This window comes from Barbus barbus (genome assembly GCF_936440315.1).
Source record: "Barbus barbus genome assembly, chromosome: 43".
NCBI classification, from domain to species: Eukaryota; Metazoa; Chordata; class Actinopteri; order Cypriniformes; family Cyprinidae; genus Barbus; species Barbus barbus.
Genome location: NC_136721.1, coordinates 922,656 through 944,559, shown reverse-complemented (window position 1 = coordinate 944,559; position 21,904 = coordinate 922,656). Strand labels below are relative to the sequence as shown.

General features: G+C 39.0%; 1 protein-coding gene across 1 annotated transcript in view; it reads left to right on the top strand.

The window, feature by feature from the left end:
• Positions 1-5,720: 5,720 nt before the first annotated feature.
• LOC306862250 (gamma-aminobutyric acid receptor subunit alpha-6-like) overlaps positions 5,721-21,904 on the top strand; it is a gene marked incomplete at both ends in the record, with an annotated part of 30,640 nt that continues 14,456 nt past the window's right edge. The window contains 7 exons of the mRNA XM_079405001.1: positions 5,721-5,783; positions 17,005-17,113; positions 17,361-17,428; positions 17,971-18,191; positions 18,863-18,945; positions 19,031-19,174; positions 19,402-19,554. Of these exons, the coding sequence (XP_079261127.1) occupies positions 5,721-5,783; positions 17,005-17,113; positions 17,361-17,428; positions 17,971-18,191; positions 18,863-18,945; positions 19,031-19,174; positions 19,402-19,554 (841 nt within the window). The remainder of the gene's footprint in view (positions 5,784-17,004; positions 17,114-17,360; positions 17,429-17,970; positions 18,192-18,862; positions 18,946-19,030; positions 19,175-19,401; positions 19,555-21,904) is intronic.

The following is a 21,904-nucleotide window of genomic DNA, read 5'->3' as shown; positions in this document are numbered from 1 at the left end:
TCAAGTCTTCAGTACATTACAAACCCTTGTCTTGGACAGTGGTCTCCTGAAGGACCTTAGGCGAATGGCCCTCTTCAAGCATACAGTAAGTTTGCACTACAATAATGCATGTTATTGGACATAGCATGTACACAGTGCTGAACACTGGAATCAATATATATTTGTTTTGTTCAGGTAAGCTTGAAGTTTTCCATTCAGTATTGCTGAAGTACTGTCCCAAAAGCCTCCACTTTCATAACCCCTCAATGCTTGCTTACATTTACATTTATTAATTTAGCAGAGGCTTTTATTCAATGCGACTTGCAATTTATCGAATACATCAAGCGATTCATCTTAAAGAGGCAAATAGACACAGGAAATGCTAGTAATACTAAGTTTAGGCATTGTTCAAATAGGTACAAGCTAGACTAGGAATTCAGTACAGAGAAGCAAAGTTTTTTTTTTTTAGGATGAAGTCAGATGGTGACGAAAGAGATGAGCTTTCAGCTGTCGCTTGAAAAGTGTCAGGGAATCAGCATTCCGGATAGGGGTGGGAAGATCATTCCACCAGCCAGGAACGGTGAACAAAAATGCTCTGGAAAGTGATTGTGATGGTACCACAAGGCGTCGCTCACTAGTGGATCTCAGACTTCTGGAGGAGATGAAGATTCGTAATTGTAAGTGGAAGTAGGCGGGTGTTGAGCCTGTGGTTGTTCTATATGCAGGCAACAATGTCTTGAACTTGATGTGAGCCACAACCGGCAGCCAGTGCAGGGAGATAAAGAGAGGTGTGACGTGGGCCCTTTTGGGCTCGTTGAAGACCAGTCATGCTGCTGCATTCTGAAACATTTTTAGAGGTTTGATTGTGCATGATGGGAGTCCAGCCAGAATAGCATTGCAGGAGTTCAGCCTAGAAATGGCAAGGGCCTGGACAAGAAGTTGTGCAGAATGCTCCGTTAGAAAGGGCCTGATCTTGCTGATGTTGTGTAGCATCGAGCATGTTGTGTAATATCGAGCAGTTTTTGCAATGTAGTTTTTAAGAGTCAGCTGGTCATCAAAGATTACACTAAGATTCGTGACGAACTTGATGGGGTAATTATTGATTAACCTAACTGGATGGTGAAATCATGCTGTAGAGTTGGAGTGGCAGGGAAGACGATAAGCTCAGTCTTTGCCAGGTTGAGCTGTAGGTGATGTTCTTTCATCCATGCCAAGATGTTGATGCACTTTGGATACCTCTCCTCCCCAGGCCACCCTGAAAGACCTACCTGTGAGATGGGATTCAAACCTGCGAAGTGGGATTCCTGTGATGCCCAGTGATGAGAGGGGGGACAGGAGGATCTGATGATTCAGTGTGAAAAGTGGCAGATAGATCCAGCAGAATAAGAACTGATGATTTGGAATCAGCTTTTGCAATCCACAAGGCTTCAGTGACTGAGAGTAGCGCAGTATCAGTTGAATGGCCAACTTATAATCAGCTGGCAGTACTTGAGCGCACTGCGAATGTTCAATGACAGCAGACTGTAACCAGCACTGGCAAGTATTCAAAAAACAAAAACTGTGTGTATAACAATGTAATATTGTGTGTATAAACGCTGTATTATATTTTTATGGTAGGTACAGTGGGTAGCTAGAAAGCAGTTTGAACCAACAACACAACATTTCAGGAATGATCTGGTTCTTAGAGTTCTTCAGAGGCTCAAGGTCAGTACTGTTATTTGTCCTTTCATTTGGAAACACAGGCAATGGCACAAAACATCTCACAACAGACCACGCAAGCAAGAGGCATTCTCAGTGCACTTGTAAAGATTCTCCAAGTAGTTTCTCTGACCTAAGTTTCTCTAAAAAAATAAACATGTTTGATATCCTCCAACTAGATGGAATCAGAGTCTGAAGCTAAAAAAAAAATAAAAAATTAGAGTGTGTGACTATCATACACTACGTGATTTTCTGTGCAATCTGTCAACTCAAATCTGTAGACTGGCTCTGACTTTGACACTGACTCTGGCTCTGGCTCAGGCAACTACAGTCAATTTCTCCAGACTGTAAATTGGGGCAAAAATCTAGTCATGTAGTGTATTCTAGCCTTTATCTGTCCCCCTGTCACTAGGCAAGGCTTAGACAGACTGTTGCATCACTGACAATCACTGAGAGGTTGAGTCTCAGAATACTTTTATCTCTTCCAGCAGGGAAGACAAGACAGGTAGTTTCTGAAAGAATAACTGGAACAATAACCTGCTGGGGGCAGGCCTCATGAAATGCCTTAACTGAAAATTGAGTGTTTAATCTTATTATTATACATTACTGACACTCTGTCCTCCAATTTGATACTGTTAAGTGCTTTGACACAATCTGTATTGTTAAAAGCGCTGTATAAATAAAGGTGACTTGACTTTACTGTTAGGTACTGGGATTAAATCCTCAGAGCCGCTGTCAGATCTCACTCTGGTGCTGTGGGTTCCTCCTGGTGCAGGACAATGTCCAGCCTCAGTTTCTGGATGATGAAGGCATTTATGCCATTGACTGGCCCTCACATTCTCCTGACCTGAATCCAATTCAGAACCTGTGGGACATTATGCATCGAGGCATCCGTAGCCACCAAATAACATCACAGACTGTTCAGGAGCTCACTGATGCCATAATCCGGGCCTAGGAGGAGACACCATTCATCATCTCATCAGGTTCATGTCTAGACATTGTCGGGATGCAAGGCACGTGGGGGCCGTACACACTACTGACTTACATGATGAGCTGATGTGATGAAACTTATGCAAGTTGGATCAGCCTGTTATTTAATCTTCTTTTTTTCCTTTAATTTTTGGTCTGATATTAAATGCAACCCTGATGTGAAGTTGATTATTGGTTTCCATCCAATGTGTGATTTAAGTGTTCCCTTTTTTGTAATAGTACTCTTCCCATTGATCAAAGTACTACTGACCCATATTAAAGTAGCATGAGATGAAGATGGACATAACCTGCAAAATGCTAATAATTTTAACAAAATAATAATTTATTTATTTGCTTACTTACTGCTGCCCTGAATAATCTATTTCATGTAAAAGTTTTTTTTTTTAAATATATATTAAATCCAAAAGACAAGTTAAACTTAATTTTACAATAATTACCCAGATGAAAAGTTTATGTGCTTGATTTGTAATGCTTTATGTTGTTACCTGGTTGATACATAATTCTTTTTTTTTCATGATAGTTATTCAAGACTCCCTTGTTTGTCCTGAGAAGTTCAAATTCCCAATATACATCAGAAAAATCCTCCAGGTCCTCCGCATTCTTTGGTTTTCCAGAATCTTTTGTATATCTGAACCCTTTCCATCAGTTACTGTAGATTTTGAGATTTATCTTTTTCACACTAGAGAAAATTGGAGGACAACACAACTATTAGTCAAGCACATCTACAGGTAAAAATCATTCAAATGTACTTTTAGTTAGTAATTAATGACAATTTAAAATTATTGTAATAAACTCAGCAAAAAAAATCAAATAATATAAACAAACAAATAAATAGTATTAACATATTTTATTGTATAGATCTGTGTGAACATGCCACAGTCCTGCTACAGGGATGCATGAGAGGACACCAGATGTTGCCAGAGCTGTAAATGCAATGCCTGTAATCACAAATATTTACACGTCTAAAAAATTAGCTGGAAATAAAAGTAGAATGTGAGAGGATATTTCTTTATTTTTTAATATTTAAATATATACTACTTTTATTGGATAGTATAAAAACTTTTAGTTAATGAGTTAGTGGCTTATAATAAACCCACACAATCAAGCAAAGACTACGGATGAAAAATAGCCTTTGGCTAAATCCGGTACAATACATGAAATGGAAATTTTATGTTAAAAATTGTGCATGGTCCCTTTATAAATAAAAAAATAAAAAAAATAAATAAAAACTATTTAGGTGAGTATATTACCTGATAATTACATTAAAGGGGCCAGTCTTAGCAGTTTCCACAATTTGATTTTCTTTATTAATTGCATATCTTTGTATATGTATTACTGTATATGTATTACTTAGGGCCCTATTTTAACGATCTAACCACATGGTCTAAAGCGCACGGCGCAGGTGCACTTAAGGTGTGTCCGAATCCAGTTTTGCTAGTTTAACGACGGGAAAAATGGTCTTGGTCTAAATGGGTTGTCCCTATTCTCTTAATGAATAATGGGTGTGTTTTTGGCATAATGTGCAATAAACCAATCAGAGTTTCATCTCCCATTCCCTTTCAGAGCCAGTTGCGCATGCGCCATGGTAGATTCACTATATTGCAAGCGCAAAGACCGAACGCATCTCCAAAGAGGAAACGGATCTGCTCGTGCATGCGTGAGCAAATAGGTAGCCTAATTCTGATATATGCAATGACTATCCATCATGATATGTAGGCATTTTTATATTTATGTAGCCTACACATTAATAATCTTTTACATTGTAATCATTTAATTTTTAATATTTGGCATGTTTGTGTGCTGCTGTTTGTGTAATAAGCAGAGTGTATGCGTGTTGTGGACCCGCCTATAGGCAAATGCATTTGCTATTTAAACAACATGGCACAGGATGAGAAAATGATAACTGCACCAGGCTGAAACAAGTAAAAAAGACGTGCGTCACGCCTATCGCCGCATTCCCCTGGGTGTATGATAGGCCATAAGTCTGAGACATACAGTACCCTGCATGTTGCCAGGCATATCATAGAAGCTAGCAGCCCTGTACTGATCTATTGCACAAACCCTTCATTCAAAAACTGCATGTTGTGTTTACTTGTGTTATCTTTGATTAATATTTAAATGTGTTTATATACCTAATATATGCATACAATGTTCTCGAGAACAACTTCAAATAGCGTTATATTCGCAAAAGAAATCTATAAATTCATTCAGAGACCAATGATGATTAATCAAAACTAACTGCTCTGCACTACATGGTGATAATTGTAATGTATGTATTGCAAAGTTATTAAATATTTTATGAGTTAAATATGAGTTCTAGGATGATAATCACAAGAGAGTGAATTGGGGTTGAAACATGCCTTTTTTCAATATCTAAACATAATCAGGCCTCGGGACTATTCTTAGCTACGTTTTTCGTTTGTTCTGTATTGAACAGCTCCCAAAGCCTGTTATAGATCTTTTCATCAAAATATATATTTATTTTAATCTGTACAGTACATATTGGTGTTACCTAAATGTTTTAAACCACATTATTCTACATGTGATTTATTATGAATGGAGTGGCAAGGAAAATGTGTCTCCTGTGTCCTCAGCCTCTTGAAAAATGTGCTGCAGTTTTCAATTATGAAAAAAAGTGGTTTGATATTTAACATGTTTGCTTATTTTTGTCTTTTAAATTAAAGTTGTTGTTTTTTAATTAATGTCATAAAACATATCAAGTCAATCTCAACTTAGGGTAACTGGCCCCACACTATTTGTGCTAAGGCGGCAAGGCAAGGACATTGTCAACGAACCGGCACAGGACTGCAAACACAAGGAGATTATAAAGAGAGCAAATGAGGAGGGTAACGAGTAAACACAGGTGGGGCAAATTAACCAATAATCATCGAAGCCGACGTCCAACGGGAGATCAAGACTCGCTGTATCGGACGGGTAAGCCTCGCCAAGCGTGGGACTTGAAAAGGTAATGTTGTCTGGCTGGGAGGCTCTCACCAGCGTCCGATGGGAGATTAAGTCTCACGGCATTGGACAGGTAAGACAGAAGGGTAAAGATGAGTGGTCGGGAGGCTCTCACCGACATCCGACTGGAGATCGATGCTCACGGCATTGGATGGGTAAGCCTCACCGGCCATAGGATGGAAAAGGTAAGGTTGTTTGGCCGGGAGGCTCGCGCGACATCCGATGAGAGATCAATACTCGCTGCATCGGATGGTTAAGCCTCACCGGTAGCAGACTGAAAGCCAAGATTGCTTAACCGGATGGCTGCTGTAGCGTTCGACGGTGGTTCCATACTCGCAGCACGAGCAGGTAAGAATCACCGGTAGTTGAAAGAGAAACGTATTCTGAAGGCTCTTGTCGCATTCGATGGTAGATCACGACTCACGGAGTCGGTCGGGAATGCATCGCCAAGCGAAGGGCGCAAGGGCAAAGTTATGTGGTCGGGAGGCTCTCGCGGCATCCGATGGGAGATCAATACTCGCTGCATCGGATGGTTAAGCCTCGCCGGTAGGCAGACTGAAAAGCCAAGATTGCTTGACCAGACGGCTGTTGAAGCGTTCGACGGGGCTTCGATACTCACAGCGCCGGACAGGTTTGCTCGACCGGGAGGCTCTCACCAGGATCCGACTCACAGCGTCGGACAGGTAAGCCTCGCCGGTCGTTGAAAGAAAACCATCTTCGGAAGGTTCTTGACGCGTTCGACAGGAGTTCAATACTCGCGGCATCGGATGGATAAGCTTAGCTGGTAGCCGGCCGGAGAAGCAAGGTTGCTTGACCGGGAGGCTCTCGCTGGCATTTGACGGGAAATCAATACTCGCGGCGTTGGATGGGTAAGCCTCGCCGAACGCAAGACGGAAGGGTAAAGTTGTGTGGTCGGGAGGCTCTCGCCGACGTCCGACTGGAGGTCAATACTCACGGCATCGGACGGGTAAGCCTAGGCGACCGTGGGATGGAAAATGTTGGGGTTGTCTGGCCGGGAGGTTCTTGCGGCATCCGACGGGAGATCAATACTTACTGTGTCGGATGGTTGAGCCTCGCCGGTAGACCGACTACAGGGCCAAGGTTGCTTGACCGAGAGGCTGTTGTAGCGTTTGACGGGAGTTCAATACTTGCGGCATTGTATGGATAAGCTTAGCTGGTAGTCAGGTGGAAAAGGCGAGGTTTGCTCGGCCGGGAGGCTCTCACCGGCATTCGATAGGAATTCAATAATCAAAGCGTCGGATGGGTGAGCCTCGCCGGTAGTCGACAGAGAAACGTATTTGCTCGACCGGGAGCGCTCTTGGAGCATCTGACGGGGAGTTCAATACTCAGGATAATTTGAGTCAGCTAAAAGGGAAGACGCTATGAGGATTACTTGTGCAAATGTAGACAAATCCAATAAGCTGATTCTGATAACACGTCAAAAATCTTGGTGCTGCTTGCGTTCGAAAGTTAAGCATATGACAAAATAGGATTTCCTGCGCTAGCTTTGCCCAAATAAATGCCATGAATCTGTATGGATAGGCATGGCGTTGGAAGTGGAGGTGGTGTCAACTTTTGATAGCCAGGCGCTGAGACCCATGATTTTATCAAATGGATTGCCTGATCGATGTCCTACTATTGTGAGAGAATTCGTCGAGAAGAAATCGAGGCGTTTATGCTTGAAACGGGGAGTTATGCAGAGCTGATAGATCGATTAGAAGGTATTTCTTATCCCGGAAATTTTCTTGGCAGCCACTCCAATGGGCTAATGCTGAGAAGGCAGTCATTGAAAGGGCTGATCATGAACCCGCGTTTAATTGCGCCGCCTATAGGGGAAAAGCTGAACAGATTATAATGGTGAAATGGCTGAACGTAATGAAAAACTCAGAAAAATGGCAACTTTTGATGTCCACGTTCAATGATTTACGATTGTTGCAGCATTTCTATCATAAAGAAATGGCCAAATATTAAAGATTAAGTGGACGTTTGAATTAAGAGTTGTTTAGCTGAATGGGGATTAGTTCGCACAGTGACAAGTAGACGATTGTCGGGCCGTTTGAGTCCTCTGTAGGCTTTGATGTAATGCGTATGCATGTTATATTGTTTGATAAATTTTATTAAGTTTGTTCAACGGAACCATAAGTTACTTACTTTGATACTTTATTCAAAACGATTATTATGGCCTATTGTGGCCTGCAATGCATCTGTTACCCAATTGCTCGTTAGTGATGGTCTTGGATGAGGGGTCTATGCCCGCACCTGCCGGGATCCGTGCTTGGATGTTGTAAGCCACTAGCGGTGGCTCCGAGGCAAAGACATTTGGTGGGAAGGGCACCGTAGCTATAAGCCACAGGAAGGGAGTCCTGAATAATTTGAGAAGCCTGCTCTGCTAGCGGAGGTAGCCTAGCGACAAATGTGGTGATTTAAAAAAAATTATTTGGCAAAGCAATTATTTTATTTATTTATTTTTTTAAATCACACATGGAAGAAAAATATTGAAACCGTTAGCCAGCCAAGTGACACATTGGCAGGTAACATTAAACACTTTGGGAGAGGTGCCTAGCAGTACACACTTCACATATGAATTAAGTTGCAGTTTGCGCTTGTTGCCTTAATTTTTTGGTTTGTACCTATGATTGTTAATCATTTACTGTTGGTCCAATGTGATCAACTGTGAATCTTTTCTCTTCCACTGTTGGTTTTAACCATAAAATGGAATTAATCTTATCCATCTTATGTCCATTTATTGAAATGCAATGTGTAAATGAATTATAGGTAAAAATGCTGGTGAAAAATAAGGAAAGTTTGAGTAATTCCAGTGTGTATCCTGAACGCTTGCGTCATGGTTACATAGTGACATTAACATCAAATGATGTCGCGACGTCCTTTAACAACTTTGATCAATAATCAAGACTGATTGTCAAAGAGATGGCCATCACGTGTTCCACGATTGAATTCACGAGCTTCCTTAGACTGACTTCTCCCCCATATAGAAGACAGTCCAAACCAAAATTCCTTTGTCTAAAGAACATGCCTTCGTTCTCCATAGAACTATACAAAGAATGAATTTTTCATATGCACATAAATTCATCCTAAAAAAGTGAGCCGCTGCCAGAAAAGAGCTGAGTCAGCTGACACTCAGCCGCAATTGGCCCGATTGCGCTGGCTGCCTTGGTTCTGTCACTTTCTTCTCAGAATACATTTCCCTCACAGTTACTACCTACCTTGATTTAGGACCAGCTAGACAGCTCAACCTTTGCGCAATTCTTTGTTTCCCTATTAACGTGCATAGGCATGTGCCAGACATTTTCCACTGATGACATGTCTACTGTCATCCTTGGTAGATTCTGATAGTACTATATTTAACAGCAGTGTTACGGATGTTGGGTAAGGTCCTGTCCTGGGAGACTTCTGCTCCAAGAATGTCTAGTTCTTCCTCTTCATAACCAGAATCCCACCCTCCATCTAGAGCCACCTTCTTTTGCAACCATCTGTGCTTCAACAGTAGAAAGCCCACTGAATGATCTACAGCTTGATATCCCTCCTCTTTTTCATAACCACCTCAATGTCTTTAGTGCCAAACAAACTTCACAGCTATCACCTCACAGACCATGAGACTGTGCAAATGATCTGAAGCATGGAGCCCTGTAACCCTTTCACTACCCAAACAGAAGTCCATGGGAAATAGGTGGAGGAGGCACTCAACCAAGGCTATATCTGACCATCAACATTCTCTGCCACTTTAGGCTTCTTCTTCATGGCAAAAAAATCAAGAAGACTCTTAATGGCATCGCTGTCAAGTACTGCTACCCTCCTCCCCTGGTGCCCTGGAAACACTACAAGAGGCAAAGGTGTTCACCAAACCTGACCTGCAGTGCCAACAACCTAATCAGAACACGGAAGGCTGCCTTCATAACAGATACTGGCCACGACAAGAACAGGGTGATGCTGTATTTGTTGACCAGCGCTCCGTACATATTCCAAGGCATTATGAACGATACCTTCCAGAAGCACCTTCATAGTTTTGTTTTCATTTACACTGACAATATCCTCATTTTTGCCTATAACCTCTCTGAACATAATAATAAAGTCGGAATGCATTTCAATAGCCTTGAATACAAAGTGCTGTGGGATGCTGATTTCCTTGAGCATCAAGGGGGTCCTAGCAATCTGGAACACGCAGATGATAATACCTTCAAGTGAAGGTTTGTTTGCCTTAACCTTGTCAGAAATGTGTCTGTATTGTCTTCTGCCTCTCTGGGCCAAGAACTTGGTCAATCCACTATTGTTTCTCTGAGATCAAGCCTCGGGACATAGTGTTTACTCAAAATGTGCTCATATCTGTTGATTCTTCACAAACTGAAGACTCAGAATCTGGTCGTATCTTTTGCTGTCTCCCAGTTCACAGACTGGAGTCTCTGAAAACATAGTGTACTGTGTCACTGGATGGACTGGAGACTCAGAACAAGAGTATCTCTTGAAAGAGTATTTGCATCCCTTTCCGATGAGGAGGAGATTTCAATTTGGCAGTTCTCCATTACAGTGCTGTGACTGACTGTTGGCATCAGAGGGGCGCATACAGCCCATTCTTTCTCCCTGTGGTACTAATTTGCATAATCTAAGGCACACATAACTTGTTGCATCTTTCCCAAAAAGACTCATGGCTGTATTAGATCAAAAGGGTGCTTCTACTAAATACTGAGCAAAGGGTCTGAATACTTAGGACCATGTGATATTTCAGTTTTTCTTTTTTAATAAATCTTCAAAAATGTCAACAATTCTGTGTTTTTCTGTCAATATGGGGTGCTGTCATTAATGAGGAAAAAAAATTAACTTAAATGATTTTAGCAAATGTAACAAAGAGTGAAAAATTTAAGAGGGTCTGAATACTTTCCGTACCCACTGTATATAACGCTTTAATTGTGTATTGCTGTACACCCAAAGCGCTTTACATATATGTGTTAAAGATTAATAGTCTTTTCAGGCATCTATATTAAGTGGGATCTCCCCCAAAAAAGATCAAGGATGCGAAGTGTGCACTTGAGAGATGACAATGAGAAACTTGAGATATTTGTAAATGTATAATATATATGTTCATTTTTCATGGAAGTTTATTTGATAGCATATCAATATTTCAACATGTGGAATTCTGTATTAAAGTAAAGCTCTCTTTCAGGTGATATTTGAAAGAGTTTGTTGACCTCACCTTAAGCTTTCTGAAATCCTGTCAGTCACACACTGCATTTACATTGTTAACTTCCAAAATCTGCCTGCTGGCCATGTGTTCTCCCTGTGCTCTGATGTTCTCTAATTCTGGATGAGAATTGCATGTGTCCATGCCAATGCCATTGATGTCTTCAACCTTGAAAATGCAGCTAACTATCAGCCAGCTTCAATGCCATTTTACCTGCCTCCCAGCCAGAAAAGAGGCCACCTGGTTCCTTTTTCAAGACCATGTTGACTTTAGCGATGTTTGATCAAAATCAATACCCATCAAGTCAGTTATTACATGAATTTGACATACTGTAAGTAACTGTGTAATGGGGTTAAAACAACACCCCATTTTTCTTTTCTATTCTATGCATATACTAAGTCCAAATGTTCCCCACATACACAATTACACAAAAATATGGCTCTCCAAAAACTACATAATTTTATTGTATGCACTTTTCTTTCTAATATGATAGCCAAGTATTATTGTAGCCAAGGATTATTTCCATCCTAGAGCTGATAATTCAAAAAATTACTGATTTATTCTTAAATCAGTCGTGTCCTCTGGATTTGAGTGCAATGATCAAATAGCATTTTATTGTGTACAGAAATGGGATCGTAATAAACATGATGAAACAATAAAAACAATAACAGTCAAGATAAAATTAAAACTGTGTATTTCCAACCATTCCCGTGCAAGTAACTTAATTTAGCTCATAAATGTGGTAACACTAGCAGCGCTAACAATCACCTCACTCAGATAATGTTGCGCATTAAAATGAAAGATGACACACATGGCAGGGTATCATGTAAGTGTAAATAAACTGTTTCAATTCTGAGAACACTTTGTCTCCAGTAAACTTTTTAATGCATGACTCCTGGTCTAGAAAAAATGTGCAATGCATAGTGCAAGATTCAAAGCCAACCTTTTAACATATATACAATAAGCACAGAAAGCCATTATTCCACAATTCCAATATTCTAATCTCTTGCGTCTCAGCTCACAACAGACTGACATGGAGAGAGGTGTGGTTAAGGGTGTCATTATAATGGAACTTCCCAATGAATGAATGACAGCTTTGTAGTGATTATAAAGGAAACACTCTTTTGTGTGCTGTCTAGGCTATATAAATAAATAATATAGTATATTCAGAATTTTAGTAAAAGTTTTGTTTTGTAGTTTAGTAATTGCTTTCTTTATCATTTTAAATAAAGCTAATCTTTAAACATGCTATTTTAGACATATAATTTTTAATACACTTTAATAATAACAATTAGCTTGGTTGTGCAATGGATTATATAACTGTGAGACTTCAAAGAATTTGAAACCGACCAAGGGACTGCCTTTTTCTTGCTCAGTGGGTAAGAGTTTTAATGATCATTATGTCCTGATGTTTCTTAACTTTTGTATTGTTATTCAAGTTTAAAACAATTGTTTTCAATGAGTAACAACAACGGAAGACAATTACATGCTCAAAAGATATAGGTCTCTCTGATAACATGACGCCTGTAGTCATGGGGACACCGGTCTTATGGATCAGCTGGGGATGCGCATGTGCACTCATGCATTTCAGGTAGTCTACATGAAGATTTGAACAAGTTTTCATGTAGGGCCTCACAAGTCATGCCTGTGTTACTTACTTTGAGACATTAATTTCCATGGAAACTGATGATGGCACTTCAATTTCAGTCCACATGAAATTTCCATTAAATAGTTGTTATTTGTTATTAAAGCAGCTACAGTGACAAACCACTATTAATAATTTGATCATAAAATGCTGTGTTTGGACCAGGCTCGGTTCCAGAATCAAACTGCAAAGGGTAAAATTAGTGAGGGTATTTCTGTCTCGTCCTTTGCTATATTATCAATACTGTGTCAGTAATTGCAGTTTCAAGCGTGAATCCCACTTTGAAGCATATGTAGTTGCTCAACAGGCTGCTTGCATGAAAAACTAATATTTTCAACTGTTTAAATGGCTACAAATCAGCACTAGTGTTATATCTGTAGAAAAATACAGTGTCTAGCATTGATAGCAATCAGCTGTAAATATGTTTGTCTTATTATGCTCTTTTACAAAGGCTTGATTTTGTTTTGGGGGTGTACTAGGCACTAGAATATGCTCTCATGCTTGGTGGTTCGAAAAACGCATTATTTTTCACATAATTTACATTATTACAATACCTCCCTCCCCAGCCTGATACAAATGCCTTTGATGAAGGCTCGCCTTCTGAAAACCGAAATGTGTTGTGATTGGTTAGCTGTCCCAGTGCGTTGTGATTGGCAAACAGCTTAGACCGTGTTTCAGTACTGCCACGCCCCTTGCCAAAGCAGCAAGTTCGTCAATACTGTCATATCAATTCAATGTATTTATCAGACATTACATGCAAGATTAAATGAAAATGATATCCCAAATTTTCTGAAGACAGTCATTTTCCTTCAGAAAAAAACAGTGATATAAAAATACCTGCACCGGGTTTCGATTCTGAAATGTGCAGTGCTCAACCAAGTGTTCTCTCCACCCCCCAACCATTTGAATTTCCGTAGGCGGGATTTATTTTAATTATATTCTAATGGGCTTCTTTGTGACATCACAAACACCGGAAAGCAACGCTGTTGTCCAAATGAGCCGTTCGTTGTAGTTCTTGAAAAGGGATTAAAAAAAATGGGGAAAAAAACTAAATATCTCCCTTTGGAGTGGACTTTGAGATTTGTAACTTTGTAGATCTTTTTATGCCTTGACTTAAATTCAAAAAGTGGAAAAGCATAATTGATAATCACAAGTCCAGCTCTCTAACCATTAGGCCACGACTTCCCCACAAACATGTCAGTGCCTTTGTTTTGTCTTAAGATGCACACCAGTTATGCTTTTTTCTAAGGCATATTTATAAAAATTACTTAAATGTCCTAATTAAACTATGGCCTAATCCTGGTTTGGGCTAAGGCTAAATGTCTTATTATATAAGTGATCTGATCCCCATTGAAGACCCTGTCTCCAAGACGGCCATCGGGACAAGACCACAGGAAACGGATGAGTCCTTTGCACATTCTGATTCTGCTTTAGCCTAATTTAAACTGCTGATTTTGTCTGGCCAGAGGAAAATGACACTATTTCGACAAACTATTTCCCCGACTAAATACTATCAAGCTGATATAAAGCCACCCAGCTCTATATCAAGCCGATGTAAATCTGCTTTGACACAATTTGCATTGTTAAAAGCTCTATGCAAATAATATTGACTTGATATTCTAATTTGTGTTTATGGAACCTTAATTAGCGTGCACTTATTTTAATCTTAATAGTTTCAAGTTATAATATTTAAGTTAAAGGTGATGTATGTTTTTTTCATACTTGTTTCTTCCAAAAAAACACTGCTACAACCACTTATGATGTAAGTAATGTCAGTGTAAGAGAAACAGACATGATGAGGTTTATGATGATAAGATAATGATAAGTAAAATACACACACACACGGTTTCCATGGTTTATGGCAACATTCCATAGACATAATGTTTTTTTTTTTTTATAATGTACAAACTGATTTTATTTTGTCCCCTTATCCCAACCCGACCCATCACACAAAATAAAATAAATAAATAAATAAATAAATAATCATTCCATGTGATTTATAAGCTATTTACCTCATGGGGATCAAAAAATGGGGATCAAAAAATGTCCCCACAATTGTTTTGAAGGGGTTAATAGTGACCTGACATAATAGATTTAGCTTGCACAGGGGCCCTTTTTTGCCGCTTTATCTTGAATTTGGGGAATTTGCTCTCTGTGACCTGTCAAAAAAGAAATTACATAATTTGCTTAACTTAAAAAAAAAAATTTTGTTTATTTTGTTGTTGTTGTTTTTATGTTATGTTGTGTTGTATTGTGTTGAAATGTGATAAATATCCAGTTTAAAAACATTGTTTCTGCTTGGGCTTAATTTGATTTGGAAAGGATGTATCAACCTGATACTTTAATGTTAAGCATGTAATGAAAGGCCAACAAGCTCTCCCAGAGCCCTAAATGAACATGCTTAAAAGACATTCTGTATTCACAAACCTTTAAACTCAAGTTTGCCATAGTTAAGTTGATTTCATGGATTTCACATACAAGGTCAGTCTGCATAACATTTGAATTAATGTTTGGTGTGATGTTCGCACAACTGCCTGAGCACCATGGTCATATTGTACCCCTCTGTAAGGGCCAGCTGCTACACAGTTGTTTACAGAGTGCCATACTGACCAAACAGAAAACATTTGCTTGGGTGTAGTGTTATTGTGACCAGAAGCACAGTATCCATGTCTGTTGGCACACCTTTACCCCCGTTCATGCTTCAGTGACCCGCTCGCTTGATTTTTGCCTCCCAGTTCTCGCTATGCTTCAGTGCTCAACGGGCCTGCCTCTGCTGGTATTTCACATCCCAGCAACCTCATTGTTCAGCAGTCATATCAGAAACCTCCTCTGCCATCATTATATTTCCTAAAAGCTCCACGATTATCATGTCTGGGTTTGGTCTAGATAGAACTGACCTTTTTTCATGGAGTGGACAACAACTGGAAGAAGTGACTCGGTGGCAACTTCTCTGAAGCTGGCAGAATTTTAAATCCTGCTGATCCCACATCAGCATGTAATTTCCATTCCCTGACAATGCACGCTGATGGACCCATCAAATTTGAGATTAGTCAAAAGATGTATGATGGCTTGATGCATTAAACCTTATGACTGTGGATTAGGATAATGGCCCAGTGTTGTTCCAGTGAGAGTGGTACAGGCTATGCCAAGAAGATTCAAACGGCATCATTTGAATAAGCTCCAGTGGAAAGAGCCATCCTGGTGCAGATGTGATCCCATCAATTCTGAGTGAGTGAAAAAGGCTGTATCAGCATAGAGAGAGCCATTTTATCACCATTGCACTACTGTACTATAAATACTGGCCATGAAATTGTATTGCATCAGTGATTTTGTATCAAATAATCATGAAACACAAATATCATAAAAATCATAAAAACACCCATATTTCATCCAAAACTATTGTGCAAAAAAAATTATATATATATATTGCACATTAAATTGTTGTGCAGATTAAAGAGAGATTTTGTGGGAAGCAGCGCATAGTGAAACATGATTTGTAGTGCAATGCTCAAGTAAACATTTGATTTTGATATTACATATAAGATAAAAACTCTAAAATGAATTATTTTGTATTTAAATGTATGTTGGCTATATGCTTCGATTGGCAAGCAACATGCTTTAAAACAAAGCTCAATAATTGATCGGCAAATATTATATAATGCCTAAAAATGACATTATCTTAATATTATAGACTCTAGTCTGTAACTGTAAACAAGCCAGCTATAAAATATAAACAAGTGAAAACTGTCACAAAAGCTGCTGAAATCTAATCTAGAAGCCATTTTAATATATTGATAGTACATAAGATAAACTCTAAAATGGACTATTTGGTTTTTAAATGTTGCCTATAAGTTTCATTTAAAACAACGCTCATTAACTGGCAAATATTATATAATGCCTAAAAAGATCAGTAGTTTCAAATTTACTTATGCATATAAAGATACATTGATTAAAGTTTCATGAAATTCTCAGTTTTTGAATGTACATTAACTAATGATGAAAGTTTGAGAGTTTAAACGGATAAAATATCACACCGACCATAACGCAAACTCAAACAGCAGAACATTTGCGCTTCCAAATCTTTGGATAATTCCCTGACAACTCTATGGTTCTCCTCTAATCTCTCATAATGCTTTATTCGATCATTGTCAAAGTCCTTTGGTTCCATCTACTCCGCCTCTTTGAAAGCACTTTAGTTTCCCATCAGAGTGAGTCAGAAGAAGCGCAACCCCACTGAGGAACTCCAGCAAGACTTCACGCATAAAAGCTTCAGGATTTACGCACACAAGACTCACGACCGCACCAGCTCCTTTCGCACACATAAATTATGGGACGTGCAACTAACACTAGTTGACAAGGGAACACTTGGATAGAGAGCGCGCGCAAAGCATGGCTTGGATACGCACATGTTTTTTCCTGTCTTGGTAAGTAGCAAAGTGCTTTTATCGGACTTTGCATGCGTGTTTATTTTTCTGCTTTGCCTGTTCGTGTGTGAAAATGGAAATAAAGTGTTGAGTCTGTTTACAGTGTTGGACAGGTGTTTGCAAATCCGCCAACCGAGACGAGGATATATTTGGATAACATTACGCGCGTTTTGGACAGATTATTAGATGGATATGACAACAGACTCCGACCTGGATTTGGAGGTAGGCAGCCAGTGCTGGAATCACTTCACATATTAAAGTCTTACTTTAGGGAGTTGAATCCAATTTTCACATGAAATTAAATGGGATGGACTTTGCGTCCAAGACTTCAAGTTCTTCATCAGAAACTGCTTAATGGCTTTGCAAGTTTATTTTGTTTAAAATATGTGTTATGAATAAACTAAGGATTTTTTTTCTTCTTTCTTTTGAACTAATTCAATTTTATTTATTTAAAAAAAATAAACTGTAGGTCCTGTCACAGAGGTTAAAACAGACATCTTTGTCACCAGCTTTGGTCCTGTTTCTGATGTGGAAATGGTATGTGAGTAAAGCAATTATATATATGTTACATGCAAACATAAATCCACCGTAATTGCATGTTTTCTATGCCCACTGCCTCTAGTCATGTCGGCCCTGGCTTCATTATTCTGACATTTGGGCAGGACGTCATTATAGCAGTTTGGGGATTTTAATCCGGTTGACAATCCCTGACAGTGAGGGTCCCAGCTCGGCTTTCTTTCCTCCCTTACACGCTACACTATTTTATGTCCAAAGCCACCTCCCTTGCCATGTGATCCAATGTGACAATCCGAAAGACAGTATACAGTAGATAAGTCTCTGCAAAGATTAGTGGGGGAAAAAAGATAAACATACCATTCCAGAGTGAATGTATACCAGCCTGAATCAGATACATACCCGATGGCACTTTGCTGATGTGTTCACTCATAAAACAGTATTGTGGGTTGCTGTTTATATATCTGTTTTTGCACATGCTCTGCACATGAAAAATTGATGTGTGTTGATTTCAAACTGCAGTCACAGAAACTACACCTTATAAAACCCTTAAAACCATTTCTCAGGAATACACAATGGATGTGTTTTTTCGGCAAATGTGGATAGATGACCGGCTGAAATTTGAGGGCCCTATTGAGATCCTGCGTCTCAACAACCTAATGGTCAGCAATATCTGGACACCGGACACTTTCTTCCGAAATGGCAAACGTTCTATTTCGCACAACATGACCACTCCCAACAAGCTGTTCCGCATCATGCAGAACGGAACTATTCTGTACACCATGAGGTAACCTGCGTGCCAAACATTTGCTCTCCAAGTCAAAGATGCACTGCACACTTGCTCTCTAAAATGCCAGTAGAAAATAAACACTTAATAACACACATTATTTCTTAGCAGTCCACAAAAAATACTTTGGATTATATTATATACCATGCACTGGTAAACTGTAAATATGCAATGTGTACTTAACATTTTTAATGCTGATAATAAAAGTTGTAAAATAAATTGTGTTAAAATCAGTGCAATATTAAAAAGATAGTTCAGCCAAAAATAAAAATCCTGTCATCATTTATTCACTTTCATGTTGTTCCAAACCTGATTTTTTTTCTCCTGTGGAACACAAAAGATAATATTTTGAAGGATGTTGCAGTTTCTGGTAGCCATTGACTTCCATAGTATTTTTATTCCATACTATGGAGATTAAGGGCTACCAGTAACTGTTTTGTTTCCAACATTCTTCAGTTATCTTTATTTGTGTTCAACATTAGAAAGAATTCATACAGGTTTGGAACGACACAAGGGTGCGTAAATGATGACAGAATCCATTTCTCTCTTTAATGCAAATGCAAAACAAAGGGTTTTTCCATATGACTTTCCATATGACTTTTGATGTTTACTATAGAGAAAATCATCTGTTATTTTACATAAATTAAATGTGATGCTTTTATTGTTCTCAGGTTAACCATCAATGCTGAGTGTCCCATGCGGCTGATAAATTTTCCAATGGATGGACATTCATGTCCGTTGAAATTTGGCAGCTGTAAGTATGTTTAAAATGGCACACATTCCCATTGCTTGGATTTACTGGTACGACTGACTTCCATTTGGATTTGTGCCTAATTTAGATGCCTACCCAATGAGTGAGATTGTTTACACATGGAAGAAAGGGCCGTTGTTTTCCGTGGAGGTTCCTCAGGAGAGTTCCAGCCTGCTACAGTATGATCTCATTGGACAGACAGTGTCTAGTGAGAGGCTGAAGTCAAACACAGGTATGAGCTTTGGGACGTATGATTCAGTAACAAAGGTTTTCTGCTTTGCCAAGCACCAATTCTTAATGCAAACCTCTTAAAACATTGTCATGATTTCAATAAATCTTGAACATATGGGTTGAATATGTGTTGAAATTGATTTTTATCTTGAATGTGTTTCTACAGAATCTATGGTTTGTAGTTTAGGATTGCCTATTCCACTAATGTCCCATATCCATCTCTCACAGGTGAATACATAGTCATGACGGTGTACTTCCACCTGCAGAGGAAAATGGGTTTCTTCTTGATCCAGACATACATCCCGTGCATTATGACTGTGATCCTAGCACAGGTCTCCTTCTGGATCGACAAGGAGTCGGTACCGGCCAGAACTGTGTTTGGTAAGCCACTGTATTTTATTTCCTATTTAATTGTTCATCTGTGGGGCTCATTGTGCAGTTACTAATACTAAAGTGCATGGAATTTTATGCGTACAAAATCAGATTTGAAATGAGACCTTGTATTTTAGACCTAGTGAGCTGCAGCAGTTTAAGGCACAATAGATCATAGTTTCCTGATGTTAAGGCTGTTCTAAAAGGTAGGCAGCGACAATATGTCTTCTAAGATCATTATGACCTTCTTTTGGCCAAGTTCCAATGTATTCCTCATGCAGAATGCAATCCTAGCATGCATAGCAACAAGCTCAGTGAAAACAATCCAGGCAGTGAAGGAAGTGAGCACACTAACGCTGAAGTTGCTTCTGATGTTGAATGTTCCAAATCACTCACTTATGAGGCTCCGTTTCAGTGCTGTCTGTGTACGCTGTAGAGTGCAAAGCAGTTCACTAAGTTCTGGAACTGAGCCACAGAAAGCAGAAGGTGTTTGTATTTTAAACACACCAGATTTGAAACAAATAAATCTATATTGGTACTGTACAATTTAAAGTGAAGAGTTGTGAATTGCAAGACCGATACTCAAAGTTCTCATAAAAATGGTGCCATCATAAATATACATCAAAGTCTTTCTCCATAAATAGAATAGAAACCAGATGAATTTGCTAAGCAGCCTTTTATAACTTGATGAGATGATACACATTTCCTGTTGCTTTTTTATGTAGATCTCCATTGCTTCATTATCTTAATGCACTCTTCTTGGCAGCTGTTGGCAATGGTCCTAAATCACTTAAAGTGCCTTGGCCCTTGTTCTGTTGTGGTGTAGGATAAAAGCAAACATACTGAGATCCTCTTCCTTGCCTTTCTCTGATTGCCCTCATTTCCAAACAGAAATATGAGAAGAATAATAGATTTTTAAGTGGATGCAAATATATATTTTTACTGTTATTTTAACTTTGAATGAACCAGACTGTTCAGGCTCTTAACTTTTACTTTGTCTACATTGCTTTTTCAGCTGATTAATTTATATGCACGAATGAAGCATCTGTCTTTGTGATCCCCCACTTGTGTTTGAATGGGACCATTAGAATGAGCTTATTGGGCAATTAGGAGTGTATCAGTCTATAACCTACAGCTAAAGTTTTGCTCTTTGTGAAAAACACATCAGCATGAAGCAATTAAAGCCCTTGCAAGCTGTCATATTCCATTTGTGTAAGATGGTAAAATGTTTTTGGAAACATATTTGAATTTTCTGAGGACATGTGTTTTGTTTGTAGCACTATATACTCTACCAGAAACCTATGCAAAGATTGAGATAATAAAGATGTTTTGAACTGCAGACATGCAAAACTGAACATTCTGTCATCATTTGCTCACCCTCAAGTCCTTTTTGAACAGAAAAGAAGACATTTTGAAGATTGTGTTTGGAACAGCACGAAGTTGAGTAAATGATGCCAGCATTATTTTTGGGTGAACTATCTCTTTAAATGGGTTAATTGGGATACGTTCATGTTTTGCTGATAAAGTCACAACTTTAGTATAAAAATGGCTTTGCTCTAAGCGAAGTGTGAAATACACCATGTCAGAGGAGTTGTTTCTGCAAGCAAACACCGCTCATGTGGAGAGGTGAGCAACCTACAGCGTGTTTCTCAGTTCTGAGGTGAAAGTGTTATTCCTGTGAAAAGAGATGTGAAAGAAAACTTAATACAGTGTAAAAAAGAAACGGAGTGAGAGTTCTAACAAATGACTTGCTTCAGAGAGTAGAGATGAATAGGCAGAGGCACTCACTGTCCATTTCCATTGTAGTTGCTCTACATCACAATCTTCTTCCACTAAAAGCTGAAATAACCCAGAGCATCGGGTTCAGAGATGTAATCGACTGAGGTTAATTTGGACCAACTTTTTGCCCTTAAAAGCATGCATTTACCCCTAGGAGTTGTGTTTGTGCCTTTGCTTTATACATTTCCATTCATGCTCAGGATCTCTTAAAGGTGTTCTCTTGTAAATAGGATCTGTCTAGATATTAACCTTTGATTTGAAGCTGGAGTTGAATATTCAGTGAGTTTTTTCTTTTCTTTTTTTTTATTTAGATTGTGGAGATGAAAGCTGAAGTTATATTTATCTGTGAAAGACATCAGTGTGAGGTTGAAAAGAGTGAATGAGCTATGTTGATATTTATATGAGTGTCAGTTATGAGATCAGAGTTAGTCAGTTGACTATTCAAGAGCATTGCTTTTAGACAAAAAATATTCCCATGTCCCATTTGTAAGGAATTATACTTGCCTGCATTTCCCAAAAGCATTGCATGGTTGTAGAGATCATTGGTGCATGTGGTTTCTGCGATCTGCTTAGGCTAATG